Source organism: Diabrotica virgifera, chromosome 10 (assembly GCF_917563875.1).
Source record: "Diabrotica virgifera virgifera chromosome 10, PGI_DIABVI_V3a".
Classification (NCBI taxonomy): Eukaryota; Metazoa; Arthropoda; class Insecta; order Coleoptera; family Chrysomelidae; genus Diabrotica; species Diabrotica virgifera.
In genome coordinates, this window is record NC_065452.1 from 130,067,554 (window position 1) to 130,094,109 (window position 26,556).

General features: G+C 34.0%; 1 protein-coding gene across 2 annotated transcripts in view; it reads left to right on the plus strand.

Annotated features, from left to right (window-relative positions):
- Nucleotides 1–14,042, plus strand: part of LOC114341941 (DNA ligase 1-like) — a 56,430-nt gene extending 42,388 nt beyond the window's left edge. Inside the window, exons 6-8 of one of the 2 annotated variants that reach the window (XM_050641591.1) lie at nt 12,194–12,729; nt 12,882–13,059; nt 13,747–14,042. In XM_050641591.1, the coding sequence (XP_050497548.1) occupies nt 12,194–12,729; nt 12,882–13,059; nt 13,747–13,910 (878 nt within the window). In that variant the 3' untranslated portion in view covers nt 13,911–14,042. Of the gene's footprint in view, nt 1–12,193; nt 12,845–12,881; nt 13,060–13,746 lie in introns of both variants that reach the window. The other variant, XM_050641592.1, reaches the window with a different exon arrangement.
- Nucleotides 14,043–26,556: the final 12,514 nt, after the last annotated feature.

Below are 26,556 nucleotides of genomic sequence, written 5' to 3' on the forward strand. Positions count from 1 at the left end.
AATCTTTTTAAATTATAATCCGAAATAAATTGTATTTTCACTTCACTTTGTTTACAAATGTCTTTAAGTCTTCAGGGAAAAACTCATTGGGATAGGCCCACTGCATAAAAGCTACCTTCTACTAAATAGTTACAAATCAATATACAGGGTGTATCAAATTAATGTGCCCGCGTTATAATTAAAAATTTAAATTTTTACTGTATCTTTGATTGATAAAGTGATACATAATAACAACCCCGCCTTGTTTTGAGATAAAATCGTTTTTAATAAGCGCAACGAAAATAATGATTTTCTCTCGACAACAACACTTTTCTCTTATGTCAAAATATTTAGTCCCGCCTGGAAAACAATTGCTTCCTTTGTCCCAGTGTCTATACTTATATGGAATTGGGTAAGTTTTCGATCGAAAATTTTCTACGTTTTTAACCTCGAAGGAATGTTCATTCTTTTTGGCTACTTTGTTTTCTTCATTTATTAAATTTTTATACTCCCTCAATATTACATGCAGTTCCTTCTCCTTTTCTTCTCCACATATCAATTTTCTTTCTTTTTCCTCCGATTCTTTACACATATTTATTGTGTATTCTGCCTCCTCCATTTCGCATACTTCTTCTTCAAATACTACAGTTTCAATTTTATCTCTTTCTCCTTCCTTTTCTATTCTGATCTCTTCTTCTTCTGGGCTCATCTCTTCTTTTGAGGAATCCCAAGCTTCATTTTCCTTTGACAATCTCTTTTCTTCTTTATCTTCTTCTGGGCTCATCTCTTCTTTTGAGGAATCCCAAGCGTTATTTTCCTTTGTCAATCTCTTTTCTTCTTTTTCTTCTTCTGGGCTCATCTCTTTTTTTTAAGAATCCCAAGATTCATTTTCTTTTGTCAATCTTTTTTCTTCTTTTTCTACTCTCCACTATCATACAACCACTAGTACTTGCTTCTGAACTATACGCGAAAACTTTCGACTGCCCTTCTCGGATGCCAGCAACACAATAATTTTTCTTTTTCAAACTGTCTCAACATTCAAACTTCCCTTTCCCCATTCTAAATTGCCAAGCCAATCAGAAACATTTCTCTTTCCACATTCCTCTTTTTCCTTCAAAAAAACCCAGGCATTCTTTCAAACAATACTTCTACTCCTAATCACTTTCCGGAAATTATACAAATATTCTGGTGATTAAACAAAACAGACTTAAAATTCCAAATCTTTCTACCTTTATTTTCCTAAAAACTAATAATTACAGCTACCTGTGGATCTTACCTTTCCCGTAACAAACAATCTTTTTAAATTATAATCCAAAATAAATTGTATTTTCACTTCACTTTGTTTACAAATGTCTTTAAGTCTTCAGGGAAAAACTCATTAGGATAGACCCACTGCGTAAAAGCTACCTTCTACTAAATAGTTACAAATCAATATACAGGGTGTATCAAATTAATGTGCCCGCGTTATAATTAAAAATTTAAATTTTTACTCTATCTTTGATTGATAAAGTGATACATAATAATATGTATAGTTCGGTTCAACAAGTCTTAAAGGCTCAATGCTTCAATGGTTTTATTCGATTTCCTTCTGTCTTTTGCTAGGTTTTCCGATCTTATACCCTCAACAACTTCAGATATTCTTTTAGTAACTTCATTCATTTTCTTCGTGGGTATTCTGTTTTTCTTTTTGTCTTCCTTCTTCTTAGTGCCGTCTCCCAATCGGAGGTTGGATATCATCATCCCTATCTTTAATCTTTCTACCGCTGCTCTGAAGAGTTCCATTGGAATGCAATAAAACAAGTCCCTTAAAATTTTTAATCACGGCATTCTCCTTCTTCCTGTACTCCTTCCTCCTCTTATCTTTCCCTGTATTATCAGTCTTAGCATTTCATATCGCTGTTCCCTCATTACGTGTCCCAGACACTGGCGCCGACTTCATAAGGAATGGTGGGGCTCGTGCCCCACCAATGTTGAGACAGGTGGGGCAAGGCCCCACCAATAGTTTCAAACGTCTGTGGCTGCCATCGTTATAGCCTGCGTCTTATTGCCTCACCGTTGTACACTGTAGTTCCCTCCCCTCCACATCGCGCCAAAGCTCGTCTCCGTCTGCTTTGTTTCGGTGCCGCCAAGCCTTCAGTCTTGTCTCGTGAGTTGTAATGTGTGGTGTATCTACCGAGTAGCGAACTGTCGTTTATTTATGTTTACTGTGTGTTTTGTTGCACTGTGGTTTTTAAGAGTTTATGTTTTAAACTTACAGTTTCGTAAACTATAGTACTGTTGTAGACTGTACAGTTAACAATGGATAAATATGTATTAAAGAAGGCACGTTTGGACACGAAAGTGGACGACAATGTAGACCTAAAAGTAGTGTTGCCAACTCCTGGACAATCAGCTTCCAATGCCACTACTTCTGCTTCAGATACCATCAACACCTCTGGCAAGACAGGTAAAAAAAGATCTTTTAACAAGTCTTGCTCTCAACATTTACATGGCTGGATTACAACTGCTAACTGCTCTGATGATAAAGCTTTTTGTAAAATTTGCAAGGAGGCTGAAAGCAGATCTCTTATCAAATTTAGCACAAAAAAAGAGGAAGCTTTTATTTCTGTAGGATTTTCGAATTGGAAAAATGCCTTAGAGAGGTTTCGTGCACATGAAAATACTTGTGCTCATAGAGAAAGTGTATCGAAAGTTACATCAAAAGAAAATGTAGCAATTTTACTGGATGAACAAGTTTCAAAAGATATGAAAAATGCTCGTAGTGCAATGATGTGTATTTTCACCACAGTAAAATTTCTTTGTCGTCAAGGGTTAGCGATTCGAGGCCATGAAGACATTTCCTCTAATTTTTGGCAACTCTTAAACTTACGTAAAGCAGATCGGCTAGAACTTCAAGAGTGGATGAACCGTTCAAGCTATAAATGGCTCTCACATGACATCCAGAATGAAATAATTCAAATACTAGGCCTCTCTGTTCTCCATCATGTTGTGGGAAAAATTAAATCTTGCGTTTACTTTGGTATCATGGTTGATGAAACATGTGATGTATCTGTAAAAGAGCAAGTCTCTCTTTGTATTAGGACAGTAGATGACAATTTTGATGTGTGTGAGGACTTCCTAGGGTTTTATTCCACTCCAAACACTGAAGCCAAAACCCTTTTTGAAGTAATAAAAGACATTTTGCTGCGACTTGATTTGCCGTTAGAAAATATCAGAGGTCAATGCTATGATGGAGCCTCAAATATGCAAGGTAAATTCAATGGCCTTCAAAAGTTGGTTAAAGACATTCAGCCCCAAGCAAATTACATTCACTGTGCAGCGCACAGTTTGAATTTGGCTGTAGAGGACAGTCTTAAGCATCTACCAAGCATGCGGGATATTATGAATCTCGCAAAGGACCTCATCAACACAGTAAGAGAGTCACCAAAAAGAATGGATATATTTAAAACCATTTTAGCTGTAATGCCAAAGAAAACAGGTAGAATCGGGCTTCGTCCTCTCTGTCCTACTTTCGTCCTCTCTGTCCTACTAGATGGACAATGTGAGCTTCTAGTATGAAACAAATATTGAATAATTACGCCAGCTTAAGTGAGTTTTTCCTCTCATTTTCTGAAAGTGGCAGCTGTGATGCTGCATCTAAATGCTCTGGGTACTTTGAACAAATGTCTAAATTCAAAACCCTTTTTCTAATATCTTTGTACAGCTTTGTAATGAGCCCTATTGAAGAAGTTAACACCCAGCTTCAAAGTCCACACATCACAGCACCAGAAGTATTTTCCAAGCTGGACTGTCTCAGAGATGTTCTTCAACAAAAGCGTGAAGAATTTGAAACATTTTGGCAAAATGTTGTTCACGATAAACCTAGAATGGTTGATGAACCTAAGTTACCCAGACAAAGATTTGTATCCAAAAAACTGGAAAATCCTAACTCATCTGTTACTTATAAGTACTCCTCTCCAAAAAAGTACTTCAAACAGATTTACATAGAAGTATGTGATACAGTATTACTTTGCGTTCAGGAAAGGTTTACAACTTCAGAACTAAGATTGGTGACTGAAATCGAGCAAGAATGTGTTTCTGCAATGACAAGTAATAATAACTTGGAAAAATTACGAGACTTCTTTTGTAATGACCTGGATGTTAATCGTCTTTCTTTGCATCTCTCCATGCTGCATGATATTGCAGTACAAAGAAAAGTGACTCTGCAAACCATGCGTGAAGTAAACAAATTCGTTTTGGCTGATAAAAGTGTACAAGACTTACTACCTGAGGTTACCAAATGCATCAAACTCCTCAGGACAGTTCCGGTAACTACAGCCACAGCAGAGAGGTCCTTCAGTTCCCTACGACGTCTCAAAACTTATTTACGGTCTACCATGGGGCAAGAAAGATTGACTATGTTGCGGTCCTCAACACTCATCAAGATGTGCTGGATAACATTGACATGAGACCACTGGTGAATGAGTTCATCAACAGAACTCCAATACGTAAATCAACTTTTGCGTTGTTTGACTAGGCCTTTAGGAGTAATCATTTTATTCATCTACTACAAAATACACTTGTATTTTTTTAACTTTATATATACTTTGTGTTTTGGAAAATACTTAATGTGTAAATCTAAATATATAAAAATAAATGTTTCTCTGTATACAAAAATATATATCTCTGTATATATATATATATATATATATATATATATATATATATATATATATATATATATCTGTATATAAAAATAAATGGAGAGCTTTGCTCTCCACAGCAAGGTTGACCTTATTGGCCCCACCAATAATTTATGTAAGTCGGCGCCAGTGGTCCCAGATATTGTAACTTTGTTATTTTTATTTGTGTTTATTATTTCGTATTCTTTGCCCGTTTCTCGCAAACGTCTTCATTTTCTTCTGAGACTATGTTTCATACTATTCTCAGTTTCTATTTGTCCATCTAAATATTAATTTTTTCAAATGCAACTTAGTGATTTTCAGTGGCCGCCCGTGATTTTTACAACAGAATAGTGAAGGCTATACATAACTAACATATCTAGACAAATTTGCACTAGCAAAAAAAATCCACCAAAAAATCTAATTTAAGGCTCCATTTTTTGGCTATTTTTTATTTACATTTTATAATATCATCATAATTCATAATTTCATAATATCACATCATTTCAAAAATAGTTAGTCTAATTGTAAAAGTGTATTACCAAAAGTTTTTTTTTTATTTACACCAATAAACCCGCATCAACCACTAAGGGTTATTAGCGGAGGGACATACACAAACAGTAAGATACATATTATTACATAAAAATGCTTTACAATCTGGTATATAGTTTAGTCATTTTGAGATAATTTAATACCGATTTTAAGTTTGATGTCAGTACACTTTTTAGATTATCACTAAGAGCACACGCGATCCTTTCGTTCTGGTACATGGACACTCGATAATTATATGTTTCACTGTCAGTTGCGTGTTGCACTTGGTACACATCGGAACAGCCTCTTTGTTGAATATATGTTTGTGTGTAAATAATGTATGTCCTATTCGGAGTCGGTTGATGATGACTTGGTCTTTTCTGTTACTTGGTACTATGAGTTTGGTTCCTACTTGGCTTAAACATTCTTTGAGTTTGTTGGTAGTCTGATCCCAAGTAGTTTGCCACGTTCTGTGGACATGATTACTTTGTGATCAGTCCAAGGTATTTGATCTATGATAAAAATACTTTGGTCGGTAGTTGCATTGCTTGCTAGAGAGTCCACTTCCTCATTGCCACTTATTCCCATATTATGGGAAGGTACCCAGATGAAGGAAATATCTTTCTGTTGAGCCTGTAGATAAGATAATTTTTCTTTGATTCTGAGAAGTATAGCGTGGGTTGTATATAGCTGTTTTATCCCAAGTAATGCGCTCATTGAATCGGTGATAATCACAAATTTGCTTTCATGGATAGAACCAAATTTTTTTATTGCCTGGTGAATTGTTGTAAGTTCTCCAGTATATATACAACAATTTGTTGGGATTCGTACGGTAGACTTGATGTTTTCGCAGATATAGGCTGCAGCATGTCCTTCATCACTTTTGGAAGCATCAGTGAATATTCGATGGGTTGTTGGGTATTTGGAAATTAAATTTTTAAAAGCTTGCTGGATAAGGAAAGGATGTGTGGAATGTTTAGGAAGATCTTTTAGAGACGTATCTATTTTTGGAGGTTTGATCATCCAGGGAGGAAAATTTACATGAATGGGTATAGTAAGACTGAACTGTTCTAATTTAAAACCAATACGTTTTATTCGCTCAGGAAATGGTAGCATATTTCTTGCAATGTTTTCGTAATGATCAGAAGATATATTTTTTCTGTAGAATATTGTTGAGTAGGTTACGTTGCTTTTGTTTGCTGAAATTCTGGCAACGTAAATTCAGTGATAGAAGTTGCCCTCGTTGGCTTAAAGGGAGTTCATTAGCCAGAACTTGTAAGCTACTTACTTGACTAGTTCTTGTGGCACCTAAAACTAATCTCAAGCATGTATTTTGAATGTAGTCAAGTTTTTTTAAAGATGTTTTGTTAGCAGTATCGTAGCATAAACAGCCGTAGTCTAATTTATTTCGTATTAATGATCTATATAGATTAAGTAAGGTTGTTGTATCAGCCCCCCAAGAGGTATTTGACAGCATTTTTAGTAGGTTAATTCTGGATTGGCAAGAACGTTACAGATTCGTTACGTGGTTTTTCCATTTTAAGTCACGTTTAAAAGAAAGTCCAAAGAAATTTATTTCTTCTGACTGTTTCAGCATAACTCCGTTAAGTGTTAATTGAATATTTGGATAGTCTTTCCTTTTGCTAAAAATTAAATAACGTGCCTTTTCGCCAGAAAATATAAAACCCGTGTTTTGCGACCAGTTTTCAATTATTGTATGTAAGTAAGGCAGTTTGCAATATATGTGATCCCAGAGTTACATTGTTTGTTTTTAAATAAATGACTAAGTCGTCTGCATATAGGCTAGTAAATACAGGCAACTTTATTTTTGATGTATAATACTATTTATTGCAATCAGAAAGAGTGTAGGACTTAGAGTAGATCCTTGTGGAGTGCCATTTTGCAGTACTCGTCTGGAAGATGTGAATCCATGGGCTCTAACTCGAAAAGTTCGTGTTTCTAGAAAATTTTTAATAAACGACAACATTGGCCCTTGGACATTCCATTCTTGAAGTGTTTTTAGTATAAGATGTCTCCATGTTGTGTCAAAAGCTTTTCTTATGTCAAAAAATACGGAAATAAGTTTTTGATTGTGCAGAAAAGATTCGTGTACAGCTGATTCAAGGGTTATTAGATTGTCTGTTGTGGATGTACCCATACGAAATCCACTTTGTCTGATACTTATTAGGTTATTGTTTTCGAGATGCCATTTAAGACGATAATTAAGGATTTTTTATAAAAGTTTGCAGGTACAGCAAGTAAGTGACATTGGACGATAGGAATTTGGATCGTCTTTTGGTTTATTACATTTAAGGATTGGAATTATAGTTGCTTGCGACCATAGATTAGGAAAGTCGTGCTGAATGAAAATATTAATAAAAATATCAACTAATATTACTTTTGCATTTAGAGGAAGATTTCGTAAGAAAAGAGGGTGGATATCATCAGGTCCTGGCGTCGAATTTTTTGCGCTTAAACAAAATTCTAATTCTTGAAGACTTATGGGTTTGTTTATTGGATTGTCGCTCTAGGTGATTTGTATATTTAACGATTCCATTAGATTTTTATATTCTAGAAAAGATATGCTATAGTTGGAATCACTAGAATTAAGTTCATATATATCTGCTAATATTTCTGGAATATCTTCCTTGTTTGAATGCATTTGGTTATTGTATGATAGAGTATCTATGCCTCGGAAGTATTTTGTTCCTTTTATTCTGCGTACTTTGTTCCATATGTCGCCTAAGGGAGTGGAAGGATTTATTAAAGCCACATACTTTTTCCAACTGTCTCGTTTTCCTTTCTTGATCAATTGTCTGCTTTGTGCTCTGAGATTTTTAAACATTAAAAGGTTATCGATAGTTTTATGTTTCTTATAAACGTTGAAAGCGTGTTTAGACAAAGTAAGTGCTTGCGCAATTTCGTTATTCCACCAAGGAACTGGCTGCCTTTTACTAGATTTTGTTTTTCCCACTGCGATTGTTGCTGCAGAAATAATAATATTATTGAATAGTTCCAGATTTTCGTTTGCGGTATTGGTTAAATTAAAGTTGTTTGTTTGTCCTTCTATAAGTGTTCGATACAAATCCCAGTCAGCTGACTTTATTTTCCATGTCTGGTGAATTGGAAAAGGCGATTTATCATTAGTATGTATGTTTATTGTGATAAAGAAATGATCACTATCATACAAATACCCCAATGTGTCCCAGTATAATAAAGTAGCTAGCGACGGACTGCATAAAGAGAAATCTATAGCTGAAAATGTACCATTGTATGAATTGAATCTAGTAGATTTGCCAGTGTTCAGTAACACTAAATTTAAATTGTCGATGAGATTGTTTAAGAGATTACCACATTTGTCGGTTTTGTTACTTCCCCAGGTACTGTTGTGACAGTTAAAATCGCCTAATATTATTTTTGGGTGTGGAATTTGGTTTAAAACATTGCTTAGTTCAGTTATATCTAAATCAGTAGGATGAGGTAAGTATACGTTGCAAATATTGATTTTCATTTTGGTGGTGACTGACACTGCAACTATTTCCAGGTTTGTTTGCATTTGTATTTCGGTTGACTCTATGTCATCACTTACGAAAATTGCTGTTCCGCTGCTTGAGTGATCTGCAACTCGGTTTTTTAGAAAAGGAACATAATTTTTTAATGTCACATTTTGATGCTTGAAATGGGTCTCTTCTAGGCATATGACTAAAGGAAGATATTCGTTTATAAGAAGCTTGATGGATTCTATATGGGTAAAATAACCATTGAGGTTCCACTGTAATATGAATGTATTATTGGCCATTTTAACTATTTATTTGAGAACTAATAAAGACTGCTTAGAAGTAATTTCTTCTTCAATCTGGTAATATTGTTTTTTAAACTTTTATTTTGTGTTTGAGAATATATAAAGTTTAGAATTTCTTTGATTTCATCGCTTTCATTTGAATAATTTTTAGCAATAAGTTCAGGATGTTTTGAGTGAAGGGAATTTGACAGAAAATCACATATTTCATGAAAAGAAAGTGTGAAGGAAGGGCTTCTATTTTCAATTTTTTCTTTAATGTCATTGAGAATATCTGGAATAGGGTCTTGAGTTTTAGGCTTTTTATTCTTTTGTTTTTCAGTAGTGGGAGGAGGTAGGTCATTTTCAAGGATTTCAGAATAGGTGGAAATTTGTCTTTTAGTAACATGAGTAGCTTCAGAGATTTTTCTATCGCTTTCAGTTACTGAATCTTGGGATATTTGTGGTTGTGACGAAATCTGTAGTTCTTTGTTTGTTTGTAAGGAAGTGGTTTGTTCGTTTGTGGCTGATGTTAATTCGTGATTTTTGTGATGTTAAGTTTCGGTTCTTTTAATGTCTGGGTACCTTCTTCGTGTTCTTTTCGTGGTTGTTCTTCTGGCTGGCTATATTCTTTATTGGTAGAGTTCAGTACGTTCACTGGATGGCCAGTTTCCGTTTGATTAATTGGAATACTTAATGATGATAAAAGACAGTCAGAATCTTGATGTCCGACCGTCTTGCATCTGGAGCAGTTTAAACCGTCTATGGAAATGTATATTCTATATGATGTATTGTCGAATGAAATTAGGAATGAGTCAGGAATCGATGCATTTTCTAAAGGACTTATGAAGATTTGCCTTCTAAAGCTAAGCACGTGGCTGTATTCCGGGTCTTGCATGCCTGCTCGTAGAAACGTCATGTTGGAGACGGATTTTATACCCGTAGTTTTTAGGTGGTGTTCAGTTATGCTATTAGGTATAGTAGGACATACACTAGATATGATTAATCTCTGGGCAGGAGTTATTAATCTTCTTACTTCAATTTGGTTGCCGTCAATAATTACATATTTGTGGGAGCTAAGAAGTTGGTCAACTATATATTTAGACGAGAGGTAGATGCAGATGCGGTTGTTTGCGATTCTGGATGCCCAAATAACATTTTTGGGCTGTACTATTGATCCAACAGCTTTTACATATTCGAAAACTTGTATTCCTTGTATGGTTGAAAGTATGATACCTTGGTCTTTTGAAGGATGTTTAAAACTGTTTAATGCATGAGAGTAAGAGATATGTGACGTAGTCGGTGTAATTCGTGAAGTAGTAGCTAATTCCGGTTCAGCCATCGTCCCGTTGAAAATTTACATGCATTGGAACAGTGGATCTGAAGCTGGACCTGGCCACTTAACAAAATTAGACGGCAGCCTAATTACTTGAATCAGTAAAAAGTTGTTGTCGATAATCGATAATTTGGATTGAAATCGATAAAATATTGCCTTTTAACTTCTGATTTTATGGTTAGATATAAATAATGCAATTTTGTACTCACAGAATCGTTGGTTTTTTAACACACTGTCACATTTAAACTTTATCTTGCAAACAATGTAAAAATTAAATTATATTTCAACTTTTAACTACTTGAATTTAAAAATTTGTCAGCACTGATATAAAGCTGTAAGATTTGCCCGCTATCAGGGCCGGACTCCCCACCAAAAGTTTGTGTAGTTTATTTGTTAACAATTCTATCTCTGTAAGTAGATATGCATATCAAACTAAATACAGACTTGAAGTTTTGCAGTCCATACAGGTTGAAGGTTCACATTTTTTAAGATACTCAACTGAATTTTTTTAATTCTAAAAGCGGCCTACTGCGAATCCAAAAACACGGTAAGTTACCGATATTTTGCTTTGCATTACAGATATCGGAAAAAGTTATTTGAACAAGTTGTTCCAAATATTATTCTAATCCCATATACCAAATTTCATCACAAAATTCGCACTTTTAGTTTTTTCATTATTTGTAATCAGGATCCTAAAATCGGAGAGGAGGTTGCTGGCCGATTAGCCGCCCTTGCCCAATCTCCGGGGAGCGTGTTGCAGCTCTAAGGAGTGGGATGGAGGTTGTTGACAAAACACCGGTTTTCGGTTATACCGGTTTTTTTCACCTATAGTTTAACCTGGCGGTTATAACCGGTCAAAAAACCGGTTATTCCAAAAACCTGTGTTCGGTTTTCTTAGTCATAGCCTATGCTCAATAGGTTATATTTAAATTGCGCTTTAGTTTGCGATACTCCAGTCAAATCGATATCAGTCCATATCAGTATAGAAATCAGACATCAGTGTTGTGAACTCGGTTCCAGTCAGCTTAAAATTTCTCATTTACGAGCGGAGGGCGAAAAAATTTTCAATTTTTTCCTCTGAATTCTGTATTTTTCCACTTATCCGGTTTTTCACAGGTTGTTACTTTAAAAAGAGAAAACCGGTTATAACCGGGACAAAAAACAACCGGAAAAACCGATTATTGCAGAGGAAAAAAACCGGTTTTAGGTTATAACCGGTAGGTTTTTCCCGTTCCTACTAAGGAGACCGGATCTTCTTAAACGCTGCTGGGCTCAGCGGAGCATTGGAAAGTGAGATTTTCCGGCCTCCGCTCCAATTTTAGGATCCTGACTACAAATAATGAAAAAACTAAAAGTGCGAATTTTCTGATGAAATTTGGTATGTGGGGTTAGAACATTATTTGGAACAACTTGTTCAAATAACTTTTTCCGATATCTCTAACGCGAAGCAAAATGTAAACAAAACAGTGTAGCATATGTAAAAAATTTATGGGGAGGCTAAGCCTCCCTTGCCTCCTCTGACCAGCCGCCACTGGTGATTCTCCATTTTGGCATGAAGTCTCAGTCAATATCCTCTCTACTATAGCACTAAAGTCCAAGTCGGACCCTGGCCTCCCCCAGCATCCGCCTCCGAGTATCTCTGTCCCTGGCTGCTCTCATCCAGTTATCCACCCTCAATATCTCTTTAGTTTAGGTTCTCATTTCGTCTATCCACCTTTCTTGATCTTCCTACTAGTCGACGTCCCACCGTAGTTCCCCTAATCGTTCGACTAGGTATTGTGTCATTATCCATTCTTATAAGGTGAACTGCCCAGCGCAATTCTTGTCTCAGTCAATATGATGTACCCATTTCTCTGTATACGAATAACAGATTTTATGTAACTTTCCAATAACCACTGTATTTTGTAGGTATTGTATCGAATATCGATAGACCAATTTCAGTTAGAAATACGCAGGCAGCAAATGTAGAGAAGGAAAAATGTCCGTCAGCAAATATTTCCAAACCAGGTGTTGCTAAGACTGAAAAACAATATGTTGGTAAAGGTGCAAAGAAAAAGACGAAACAGGGGAATACAACTAATAAAAAAGGAAAAGATACAAAGGTTGCTACTGCATCACCGGAGAAAATGGTAACTTTAAAGAATCCTACGTTTGCTTCGTTTCAACAACCAAGTGCTAAACTGATCCTTGATAAAAATGCAGCAGAAAGCGAATCTGCTACAATGTTTACCAACGAGGATGGCAGGATTACAATAAGAAGATCTGATTTGAATCAACAACCTCCAAGTAGAGCTGGAGCTTCGACAATAATCCCAAAGCAGATGTTATTAGAACAGGCCGCAGCCTTTAGTAATACCCAGATGGAAGACACACTATCAGATACAGCTCGTGCTTTATATGTTAAAGAAAGGCTTTCTCGTTTGCCAGGGATTGAATTCACTAAGGTCGGTACGGAAACTGTTATGCCTAAACCAAGTGAATCTGCCGAGTTATCCATCATACCATTGTCAAGAAATGAAGGTGAAACATTTGAATTTGACAAGGAAGATCGGTATCTTGGTAAGAGGTTTTTTATTGATGAATAAATATTTTTCAGAATAGTCTCCAATCTATAGATGAATTTCTACTGGCAGACCAGGATATGAATAATAGTGTAGTTTTGAGTGCTCAAGTACTTGAGATAATAAATTCGCTGTTAAAATCACAACAAAAGACAGTTGGTACAAATATTGACATTCAGAAAGTACTTGAATATATAAGTGCTGCTAAGACAGGTAATTTTGATATTTTTAATATTAGAGACATATAACACTGTTTTTTTCTTATTCAAGTTTCTGCTGAAATATTTTCATATTCTGGTCGATCAGTATTACAATACTTCTTCTTCTTTGAGTACCGTGCCCAAATTTTAGGCGTGGGTAGCTTCCATGACAATTTGCCGATATCGTTCTCGATCTTGCGCGGCCTTCATCTACTGATAAGCCAGACCAATGAAGAAGGTTTCGGAGTCTTGAATATTTCTTCCTACCAATTCCTCTTTTTCCGTCGATCAGGTAGAGTTCACTAGTCATGCGGTACTACACACCTTTTTCAGCCGATACCGGCAATTTTTCGATGTTTGAGTATTTTTTGTTCGAGGCTAAAAATATCTTTGGAAATAGTGTGTTTGGTGATAGTATCAAGTCAATGAAATAATACAAGGTAAATGTGATGGGTACTTGTTATTTGTTTCTATTGCTGATGGATAAATGGTATCTCTTTTACTTCATCCCTTATGTATCTTTTTGTTAGAATTGAGGATAGGCTTATTGCTTTGTCTGAACTGAGTGGTTAGTCCATTACTCTTTCAGCGTTATCTTGGTCTAACGAGGATATAATAATTCTATTGCTGTTATTTATCTCAATACTTTGTTTTATGTTGAATACGAAAGATTCATTCAAATCAACTAATTATGTTACAGATAGCATGTTTTTGCCGATGGAAACCATTGCTGAAGATTTGGACTCAGAAGAATCGGAAGTTGAAGCTTTCAAGCGTTTCTGCTTAGAATCAGTCCCTAAGGAAACTAAGGAAAAAGCGGAACATTTAAACGTTTCTGACAAAGTTTTTAAGAAAAAGAAGTGATTGTTATTGACTTATTTCTTTGTGAGTGTTTAAGTATTTTACTTAAATTCTTTTATTGACTGAAATTGTATTCAATTTTATGATTGTGGATATTCATTTTATTCGAATTACATTTGACAGATGCTGAAAGAATATCAGTCTATATTTATTTCTAGATTCCAAAAGTATAGTCATATAACAAAATGTTATACGCGAGTCATATTCCCTATGACTCGTCAGTGGCGGCTGGTCAGGGTCGGCAGGGTCGGCAGTGCCGACCCACACATTTATGGACACATTATAGATTTTTTTAAATATTTAAGTTAATCAGAGTTGATGATATTCGTTTCTGTGAAATAAAAAAAAAATATCTGTGAGATAATACAGACTAAATTTTATTCATTGTTTTTAAAAGAATTCGATAGATCCGATACGTTAAGTGATCCCTGTGCGCTGTGCGTAACTTTTTAAATTAATCATCCTAGCCATGCACTCGATTGCGATTGTGTGAATTCTTATAAGGCCCGCTTCCAGATTGACCATTTGCTTGGTATAAGCAACTATGGAATATTAGCCGATAGGCAACCAATTATATATTCCCCGTATTTATTTGAATGGCAAGTACGGCAGATAAACAATCTGCCGAGCGGTGATCTGCAAACGGCAACAAGACACGTACCTATAGACCAGGGCGCATGTAAAAATATTAGTACATTAATTTGGACTTTGAGAGGTGGCTCATATTTGTTTGCAGTAATTTCTTGAAAACAACTCATATAATAATATTTGAGTTATCCTCCCCCTCAAAAAGGTCCGGAACATTGTTTAAATAATCAAAATGTCAAAAAATGAAGGAAAAATTCGATTTTTTCTTCATTTTTTGATTATAACTTTAAAAGTATGCATGTTCGAGAAAAGTTACACAGACATAAAAGTTGCGTAATTAAATTTCCCACAATATAGGTTTAGTTAAAAATTTTAAAAATTGTCTCCCTTGTTGCAAAATAGCAATAATTGAGAAAAAATCATAAAAAACAAGTACTTATTCGCATTTTATGTTTTTCAACCATTTATGTTACACTTAGGACCTTCATAATTTTACTCAGAAAAACTATATCATATAATAAAACAATACTGTGAATTTCATTAAGATCGGTTCAATATATTTTGCAAAATAAATTTTGCAATCCAGCTTTCGCAAAAAAATTCATTTTTTCAAAATGTTGCAGAACTGAAAATAAAGCAGACAGCAAGTTGAATTTATTTTTACGTATAGAAGAATACTGTACCTTTCTTCTATATGTAAAAAAAATTCAAGTTGCTATCTGCTTTATTGTCAGTACTGCAACATTTTGAAAAAAATCATTTTTTTTGCAAAAACTGGATTGCAAAATTTATTTTGCAAAATCTATTGAATCGATCTTAATGAAATTTACAGTATTGTTTTATTATATCATAAAGGTTTTCTGGTTAAAATATGAAGGTCGTAAGTATAGCATAAATGGTTGAAAATCGTAAAATGCGAATACTTGTTTTTTATGTTTTTTTTCGCAATTATTGCTGTTTTGCAACAAGGATGACACTTTTAAACATTTTTAACCAATCCTATATTATAGGAAATTAAATTACGCAACTTTTATGTCAGTGTAACTTTTCTCAGAAGTGAATACTTTGAAAGTTAAAATCAAAAAACGAAGAAAAAAATCGAATTTTTTCTTCATTTTTTGAGATTTTGATTATTTAAACAATGTTCCGGACCTTTTTGAGTGGAACGATAACTCAATTAATATTTCCAAAGAATTTTCAAAATATCTATTAGACAAGTTCATTAAAAATTATCCATCATTCTTTAATCAAATAAAATAAGAAAATGGATTAACAGTTTTATATGCTGATCTAAATATTTTCGGAAGGTGGGATAAGTTACAAAATATGTTTAACTTTATATACTGCAATTCATTAGGTATAACAAACTGTTCCCGAAATTAATAAATTATTGTGCTCAAATGTGGGCAAATTCTGCCTCAAATGAACGGGATTTCTCCTGTCTCAAAAGAGTCAAAACGTATTATCAAAACACCATGAAACAAGAGAGAATGTCAAACTTGTCTCAAATGTCAATAGAAAAAAACTTTTAAAATCTCTCCAAAACAATAATAAATTTTACAATGACGTTATAACCCATTTTGCTACTTCGAAACAACATAGACTAGAGTTAATTTATAAACAGGTTTAAGTTCTAAATTTATAGGAAAAAACAAAAAAAAAATAAAAAAACAAAAACCAAAAATCTATGAAATTGAAGCCTGTTAATTAGATGGCATACCTATCTGAGGAGACAAAACCTTGCCGACCCTGGAGTCAATTCTCGAGAACGATCGTTCGCGACGTAATGAGCGAACGTTTCTAAAAAATGCAATTCTGGAGGAATGAATCTTGAACGATTAGTTCGAAATCATCGCTGAAAGTGATCGTTCGACAACGAGTGGTCTTCATCATAGGTACTTCGCTAGCCCTATACATCTGTTTGACCTCGGCATTTGTTCCCATTTAGTATTAGTTAGCAAATAAGGTTTAGAATTGTATACTCTATATTTAAAGTGGTATTTTATTTTATTGCGTTCGCGGTAATTTCCGTTAAATAAGGCAGGCGTTGATTCAGAGTTGTGACTGCATAGCTCCATCAATGACGCCTGAGAGGCAGAAATAGCTATCTGGAGATGGTGGTCCAACTCTGAGTCAAATAAAAAGAAAAACTGCCTTTCCCCCTTGTTCATCTTTACTCAGATTTTTGAGTACTCGAAACTGTCTTTCGACCCTTTTCCTAGACGAAAAGAGAGTAGATACGTGACCGTTGTCCGTTCTGCTTTCTTCTATATTCGTCGTCTTCGTCCTTATAAATTGTTAAAGCCGGAGATTCAGGATGCAACCAGAAAGCAGTTTTTTTTTGACGAAAAGTCTTAGATTTAAAATATTGTTTATTATTTTATTTCAATTATTTTAATTGTTTTATTACAGTATAACATAACACATAACACAAAAACTTGATTTATATCAACCGGTTGAACAGGCAGGATTTCGAAAAGGGTTTGGTACTAACGATCACTTACAAACCATCAGAACACTGGTAGAAAAAACCACAGAATATAATGACATTACAGTACAACCTGCCATATCCGGACCTGTCATATCCGGACCTGTCATATCCGGACCTCCCCATATCCGGACGGTTCTGCCGTCCGCATCTACCGAAATCTACCGAGAAAGGCAGTCCTGCTGTTGGAAAACGTACCCTCTCATCCCGACCCAAAAGAACTAAAAGTTGGCGAAATCGAGGTATTATAGAATCTATAAAACGTGTCTATCGACGAAAGTTATTGGCGGCGTTGATTATTGGAATTTATAAAGGAGAAAACGTTTCAGAGACTATAAAAGAAGTGGTCTTGATATCCGGATTTTTTCATATCCGGATCGGTCTGTCGCCACATTGATCCGGATATGGCAGGTTGTACTGTATATGCATTTATTGACTTTCACAAGGCTTTCGATAGTATTGAAACCTGGTCCTTTTTGTCAGCCCTAAGGGATGCTCGAATAGACTCACGGTACACTACACTCATTAAAAACATTTGTGAATAGGCTACATTCCACATCAAAATCAATGAAGACCAAAAAACGGAAAAAATACGCCTTGGTAAAGGTATTAGACAAGGTGATACTATTTCACCAAAACTTTTTACCTTAGCATTGGAAAATGTAATCAAACAGCTCGACTGGGAGGAAAAAGGTCTAAACATTGATGGTGTACGTTTGAGTCATTTGAGGTTTGCAGATGACATAGTATTATTCAGTACAGATATCAAGGAACTCGAGCAAATGATGAAGGAACTAAGCCAGCAGTCAAATAAAATAGGTCTCAAAATGAATCTTCAGAAAACAAAAATAATGAGTAATGTACAAACTAATCTTGTTATTGACAACGTCAGTCTTGAAAATGTAGACCACTATATATATCTTGGACATACCATTAAAATCGGCAAAGAAAACCAAATAGCGGAAATAAAAAGACGCATACAATTGTCTTGGGTAGCTTTCGGCAAGTTAAGCTTTATCTTATACCAATGTGTCTAAAACGTAGAGTTTATGAGAAATGTATCTTGCCTGTAACTACATATGGACTGGAGACCATGGCCTTTACAAAGAAAACCTTAGAGCAGCTCAGTACAACTCAAAGAGCGATGGAGAGGGCCATGCTAGGGATTAGTTTGAGAGACAAAATTCGAAATATCGACATTCGTGAAAGAACAAAGATTACTGATGTCGCAGAACGTATAGCAAGGCTCAAGTGGCAATGGGTCGGACATGCTGCCCGAGATAATCCCGAAAAATGGACACAGAGACTAACAAACTGGAGACCAAGAGAGAACAGGCGAGGAGTAGGCAGACCGCAGAAGAGGTGGGCAGATGATATCAAACAAGTCGCGGGCAAACAGTGGATGAGAATTGACAAGAGTAGAAATCGATGGAAGCAAATGGAAAAGGCCTATGTCCAGCAGTGGACGAACACAGGCTGAAGAATAAGAAGAAGATTACAGTAAACTTTGTATCTGAGGCTTTTCGTCTTCCTCGTTTTTACGAGAGATGTCGCTGTTTTGCGTCTCAAAGGTGGAATTATTGCATTCGCGGTAAAAACAAAAACTGCCTTTTCCCCTTGTATTTTTTTGGCTTTAGGATTAGTCCATGCAGCCAGAAACGAAGTAAGTAGTAGATCTAGCTCTTTTAGTAATTAGTGTAATAAGGGGGTATTAAAACAACATAAAACACAAACTTTAGTTTATTGTATAGTGGTTGACTACATCGTTAACACAGGTAGTTACAGTACAGAGGAGCGGATATGGAAGCACATATCATGCTTGTTTCTGACATCTCACATTTATTGTCGACTAAGTTTTAGCAGCAAAAGCCAAGGAACTTAACATTCTATAATAATATATCTAAAAGAATTTACTTTTGCTAGAAAATTTATCGACTGAGCCAATAAGTACGTATTGTTATTTAGAATATCTTTTGTAGCTAAATAACTAGATCAATCAGCGCATACTACGTTGTTGTAGTGTCGTATAGTGTACAGTACAATACAAGGTGAGGTTATGTAATTAAACATGCCCTACTTTGCAAACTTCTTTTATACAGAGTATTTCGTTGATAAATGTATTATTGGTTGATGATGTTGTTGATAAATACAGGTTCAATTTTTGACTTCAAAATAATCTAACGTCATTGTTATTTATCAGTGAAAAAAGATATAAAGGCATCAAATACGGCTTTATCTTTTAAGGAAATAGATTTTTTGTCAAAATTTATTATTCAGGTGTTTAAATCGACAAACTACTTGGTAATTTTGCATTTTTTTTTTGAAATTAGACCTAGTGGTGCAGAAATGTGTAGAAAATAACACATTAGAAACGTTTGATTGAAGTAATCCGTAATCCATACTCTTAATATAAGAACTGGAACTGAGTAATGTTTAAAATAGGATATTACGATTTGTGTTGCTATTGAAATGAATAATTAATCAAACTTTAGTAGTCAAACAACTAGGATTTACTTATTTACTGCTACAATAGATACTGTTATCAAGGAAACACCCTATATATCATCTCTACATATACAAATTAACGATTTTCTCTCAAAAAATACTTGATTTGTCTAAAAATAAACCGTCAAAAAAATTTCGCTGATTGATCTGCGTCCGGTCATATTAATTTCACATATCAACGAAACCAAAATATCAAATGACCTTTAGATGTTAACCAAAATGGCTCAATAGCATGTCTATATATCACATCCTAAAAAACACTTGTCTATAGCATTGCTTATTAAGTTACAATCAATTTAATGACAGTCATGCAGGCGTAGTTGATCATTTTTGATCAGGTTTTAAAAGATGCAACTTTTGCTGTTAACTTACGCTTTTACCGGTACAGTAATTGACTTGGTTTTAAGATATTCTGATTATTTTCTTATTACACATATTTCGTCTATTAAGAATTAGACACAATTAAGTAAAAAAATGATAGATCAGGTCAAATCCTGGCCTAAATTCATCGAATCAATACGAGTAGTAAGCCAGTCATTTTGATTAAGTTCATTACAGTATAAGCGTTACAGAAAACACTTGATCTTAGACCAAAATGTCGTCGTGTACGTGTAAAGTATCAAATATTTTTGAATTTATGAATTTATTACTTTAACCCTTTTTTGAGAATATAATTGATTAAATAGAATAAATTTAAAACAATGATGTCGCAGATCAAATCCTGGTCTAAATTTATCGGATTAATACGAGCACTAAGCTGGTTCATGGGATAAATTTTAATTTTGTCATTACAGTTTTTTAGAACTTTTTTAAAATTCAAAAATTTTTGTGTTTTCTTCGTTTCAGTTTCAAGAAATTTGGATAATTGTTATCTAATCGAGCTGCTTTTTAAATTCTTCATCTGCTCCCATTTTTCTGTCTCTTCCTTTATTGGCTTCCATTGCTTTTGTGCAGTCCAAACTTTTTAAAGATGGTACTGAATCTATTACAACATTGATGCACCGATTAAATAAACTGTAAATACATGTAGATATGACGTTGAGTTGTTTGGATCAGGCGTATAATAGATTTTTAATGAAAGATTAAGATTGCTTTCGATTTAGAAGACAATATTCTTATCAAATTATGTTCTGTGTTATTTTCTTTTTCTACTTTCCTTTTGCAGCAATAAATTTTCGCTTTCTTATTCTTCAAGTCAGAGGTCCTCAACAGAGGTTTGCTACTATAAAATTGTAAACTCTCCTCTGTCTTCAGCTGTTCTTATTAGCTGTTTAAAATTTAGCCCTGTCCATTGTCGGATGTTTCTTAGCCACGATAGTCTTTCCTTCTTAGTCCTCTCTTTCCCTCGATATTTCTTTTCAAAATTAATTGAGCATATTATAGTTTGTTTTTTAACCAGGAGGAGTAAATTAAAAGGCAGATTCATACCCAAGAAAGTCACTAGAAACATCAACAAATACATCTTTTTTGGTTGATCCTGTCGGCCTTCGGCGACAATCCATAAATATTATATTATATTAATACGTCACTAAAGAGTTCTAAAAACAACTGCTTTTTATATAAAAGCAGACTAATAATCTAAAAATTAAAACAATAACACAGAAAACACAAAAAATCGCCGAAATAATTTAATTAACCTATGAAATGCCAAACTGTCAAAATTTGATAAATGTCATTAGTGTCAAAATTTTATAAGAGTGGAGTAAACTTGTCTGCGGTTGGACCAATTACAAACAAGCATTACAGCGCGGTAAATTTGAATCACTCCTCCTGGTTTAAAAACAAACCATAGTACTTATTATTTTGTAATTGTACATTGAGTAATATATTACTTTTAATAGGACTTTTACTGCATGGCTCATAAGGCGTATCAGACGGAACTCATTGCAGTGTTCTGGGTTTGGGTTTTTCGGTAGTGAGATGAATATTGATTCTAGCCATTCTTGGAGTATTTTTTCTGTATCAGAAATGCGATTGAATAAATGGACAAAGATTTCGATGTTTTCTTCGCTAAATAATTTTAACGTTTTTGGGTATATTCCATCTGGACCTGGGCTCTTATTGGACCTGGGCTGGTTTTGAATTGATTAATTATGGTTTTATCCACTTTTTTTTGCTGGTCTTGCGAATATTCTTGATTTAAGCACCGTAGCTAGGGAATAATATGCAGTTTCTTGAAATAGTAAAAGCCTGTAGTATTTTTGATCCCTAGGCAGAAAAGCCATATTTGTCAGCTGCGAGTGTGCTTTTCTTACTGCATGTTCCAAGGCCAAGTTGAACCACAAAAGAGCAAGAGGATTTTTTTGCATAAGACCAGTGTCAATACAAAATTATTCCTAATACCGAATATGTGCAATATTTAAAATAAGACTTGGAGCGTACCTAAGTCTTATTTTAAGGTTATGTTGAATCCTTTGTAATTGATATTATTAGTAAGTTCTGAATTTGGTTCCCTACGGTTATAGCAGTAGAATACGCAAAAATACTATCAAAGAAAAAGCTGATATGAGTTGATATGTGTACTTCCCAAATACTAACACGAAATTAATTGAACGTAGTCATCATTTTTTACATAAACAACATGAAAACAATACATGTCGCAACAACAGTTTTGTCGTTTTCATGTTTACAATACACTAATCTATCATAGTATTTTATTTTTTAATATGACCGACAATAGTTCACAAGAAAGACAAACTTTGGAAAATATGCCAAATTTTCTTCCTGTTTTCATCCTTCTTGTGTTTGTCTAATTATGCGTTCTAAATTTTTACATTTTTTCAATGTGTATTACGAATAATACTGACAAGATTAATAACATTTATAGATCAATCAAATCATGACAGTAGAAAAGAAATTTAAAAATATGCAGTTTATTTTGGTTTTTAAACGTTTATTTGTGAAAACACTCGAAAATATTAACATAAGATCATGTAAAGTGTATAATTATGAAGACAGAGGAATACACAACAATAGGAAAATGACGAGAAAGAAAACAAAAAAGGAAGGAAATACCTCAAACAGTACTGGATGAGGATAAGAAGATAAATAGGAAAAAAGAAAATAACACTCACGAAGAAAACACCAAAACGGCAGGTCAGATAGAAAAACTAAATGGAATTAAAAGAAAAAAGGACATAGAAAATAGAAGACTAAACGAAAGAATATTTGAGAACATACAATTAAGAATTTTATGTTCACCATTGGTGCATATAAGTATCATATTACCCGTATGCGCCCCAATGGTGAATATCAAATTCCCAATTGTATATAAAAAATGTGCAATAACTACCTCTTAAAAGCCACCAGTTTGTAAGAATATTTTCAACACCCCCTATCTCGAAAACGAAGCATTTGCAGACATAAATTTGTCAAGCAAACTGTCATTATTTTTTCATGCAGAATTACCCCTTAAAAATTGTCATACTTATTTAAAAACACCCTGTATTGACGAAAAACAAGGCTAGTTGATAAAGTACCTAACTCTTTTATTATCCAACATAAGCGAATGAATAAAAAAACAGAATGTTAAGAAACATGATGCTATAGTTGGGTTTTAATTTCAGTATTTTATAAATGCTAGAATACTCCACAGGGTCACGCGAACTTTGACAAAAAAACACAGTTTGATTAGTACACAAGTACAAGCGGTATAAAATGACAATTTACCTGTCTAATAGCAACAATATTATTACAGCGATATTGTCAAAGAATAAGGTTACAACATATTAAAAAATCACTTAATTCGGATAACAGGTTTAGGAAATTCGAGACATCAAATATGGCCAATTTTTAAGGTGGTTCATTAATTTATTGGAGAAGTGTATATAATTTTATTTTACTAAAATAGGATTGTAAAATATGTATAAGACCTTAAAACTTTATAGACACGTGCGGATTTATTTCCTTGTGGCTGCCCCTATATTAATTATACACCACTTATTAATTATACACTTTAATCTGTTCTTTTTGTCTCATTAAGATTTAATATTTGATTATTTTATGAATATTATTGTTATATTTATGTCGAATAAACATACAAACAATAAAAATTGCTGACCGATTGATCTATAAAAATCTTTCTTGTCATAATGAATCATTTTTTATCAAAATAGCTTTTTCTTTTTCTCAAATCATCGTACAAATTTTTTAAAATTTGAAGCCCACATGAGAAAATTTTTTGTTATAAATATTAATAAATATATATAGTAAATGTAAATATATATATTGTCTAAAATATTGTCGGATATGTTATATCACTTGATCTAATTTCATATAGTTAATTTTGTTTTCCTTCATTTTCCATGTGAGCCTAACAAGTTTATTAATTATTATTAGTCTAATCGTGTTCTCATCGATATATGTTTAGTTAATTCCCACTATAAAACCATTATAGATGCTGCCGATATTATTCAACATTCACTATACATGTATTAAAAACTGATTTTTTGATAATTTTACACAAAATAAAGGTATAAAAATGATGATAACGAAGAGAATGAAAGAGTGTGATGAGAAAAACTAAGATCTTGCTAAAAACGCACTTCCCATTACTAGAACAAAAGAAGAGGAATACGTAGAAATCCAATCAGGGGGATGTGCTTCCATGGCTAAGCATATATGAAGCAGCAGACAGCTGGAGTTGCCAATATAATATGTCTTTATCTTCTTCTTTAGATGTCTTCACTTAACGAGGAATTGATTTAGTGACTGGAACTCTAAGCCAGTCCATTCTTGGTTGTTTTTATCAATGTCATCCGTCATCTACCATAGAGCCCTCGTTTGCCCTTTATTATTTCTTACATTATAACCTGCAAGATGTTATATCTCTGGTGCGTGAGAAAGTGTTCAAGATAAACTATTTTTTGCCTTTTTACTGTTTCTAAAAGTTCGTCTATGCATAGTTGCCTTGGAATTTTTCCGATTCTTGGAAAGCTTTCAAATCTTCACATTGTACTAATTTTCAATTTGATCTTGATCTGGATCTAGTGCATTACTGATTAGATAGCAAAGATATGACCATTTCACCTGCTCATGGACACTGATATCATATGTTTCTCCTTCTTGTACGATTCTATCTATCAAAGTTTGTAGATCTTGTTCGTTGTCAGCGATTAGTACAGTGTCATTAGTGCCTTTTAATCATAGAAATTCCCACATCAAATGGAATCTTCCCAGCCCTATTATAAGTGGCCCAAGAACTGCATGTCACAAGAATCGCTCAGTAACTTAGAGCTGGGATATGTGTCAAAAATATGGAGTACTACAACTACCTTCATTCACAAAGTAAGGAAAAAGTATTCAATAAAACCAAAATCCTTTAGACCTAACTTCTCACATCATGTTGATAGGAGTCCTTTGTGTGGGCAAAAACTTCATTGATGTAAGTAATGAATGATATAAAGGATGCTTTGGATCAAGCATAAAAAAGAGGTGATTAGAAGCCTATAAAGGGCCTAAATGGCGGACAGAAACTCTGTAGAACAATTGGAGATGTAATGATCCTAAGGTAAATACTCAAAAACAACAGATTAAACTGTTTAAAGCTGACATTGAATCGAAATTGCGAACAGAACTGGAATGAATGTTCATATATCCTGGTTTAGATTCTTCTATTGGTTTGTCCTATGTAAGAAAAATCAGTCGAGAAATCCAAAATATTGATGAGGAAATTTATTTTTGTTATCGTTGCCATTAGTGTTTGTTATAAGAATAATATCTACAGCTGGTACGTGATTTTGAAGCAGTATAACAAGACCAACAGCATTGTCATGATTCAGTATGAATACTACTTGCAGTGATGAAAATATGTCATGTATTTTTCTAAATTTTTATTGACTATTTCATTATTTTAAGACTTGCATATTTCTGCCTTATTTTCTCTTATCAACTACATCTAAATATTTTTACCTAGAAAATTACTCTAATTACTAATTTGTTATTGACTTATATAATTATTGTCTATATTTATGTCAGTCTTCTACTTGGTTTTGTATGAACTATATATGAACGATTAAAGTCATAGTATAGAATTTCGTTTTTGATTGATATTTGTTATACTGGAATACTGATCCAATAAGGAAAATACCTTTAAACTGGTAATGATATATGAAATTACTTCAAATCCCGGTGATGTTTTAAAAAGTATCTTAAATACTAGAAGATAGCCAGAAAAGAACAATATTGTACAGCAAGCAGTAGTACAACAGCAAGTTATATATACTGTATATTTTTAACGATTTTATTTTATTTTTTGTTAGATTTAAGGACATTGCTTCACTTAATTCAAAAATATCACCATACCATACTAGCTTTAAGAAGGTTCGCTCTCATTACGGCTACCTTTACATTTGATACTGCTGCTCTAAATAGCCCAACAGAGATACAACTGTACCATTGTTTCAAATTGATTAGCCAGGATCTACGGCGTCGGCCTATACTTCTCCTGCCCACTATCTTTCCATGTATAATGATCTGCAGCAACGCATATCTCTCACCTCTCATAACATGATATTTAATATCTCATTTTCCTTGTTCATTCTTTTTAAAATGTTGCTCGTAACCTTATCGACACAATATGTTTTTAAAATTTTTCTGTAAGCCTACATCTCAAACGCTTCTATTCCGTTACTTATATCCTTTTTTAGCGTCCATACCGCCATTCCATACAATAACATAAAAAATAAATAATACCTCAGTATTCGTACTTTAGCTCTCCGCCACGTTATGGGAGCGGATAAATATGTGTTGCTACAAACTATAATGCAGGGAAAATACAGGGAAAACGAAGTATTGGAAGAAGGCGCATCTCCTGGCTCAACAATCTAAGAAAGTGGTATAATTGCAGTTCCGTCGACTTATTCAGAGCTGCAATCTCAAAAGTGAAAATAGCTGTGATTATTACCAACCTCCTTAGAGGAGACGGTACCTAAAGATGAAGTTTCGTACTTTGAGTTGCAGACTCAGATCATTGCTGCAAAGTACTTTTCTCATACTATTGAATGTTTGTCGAGCTTTTTATATACGCGATTTGATCTCCTGTGTATATAATCGTTGTTTTTGGTTACG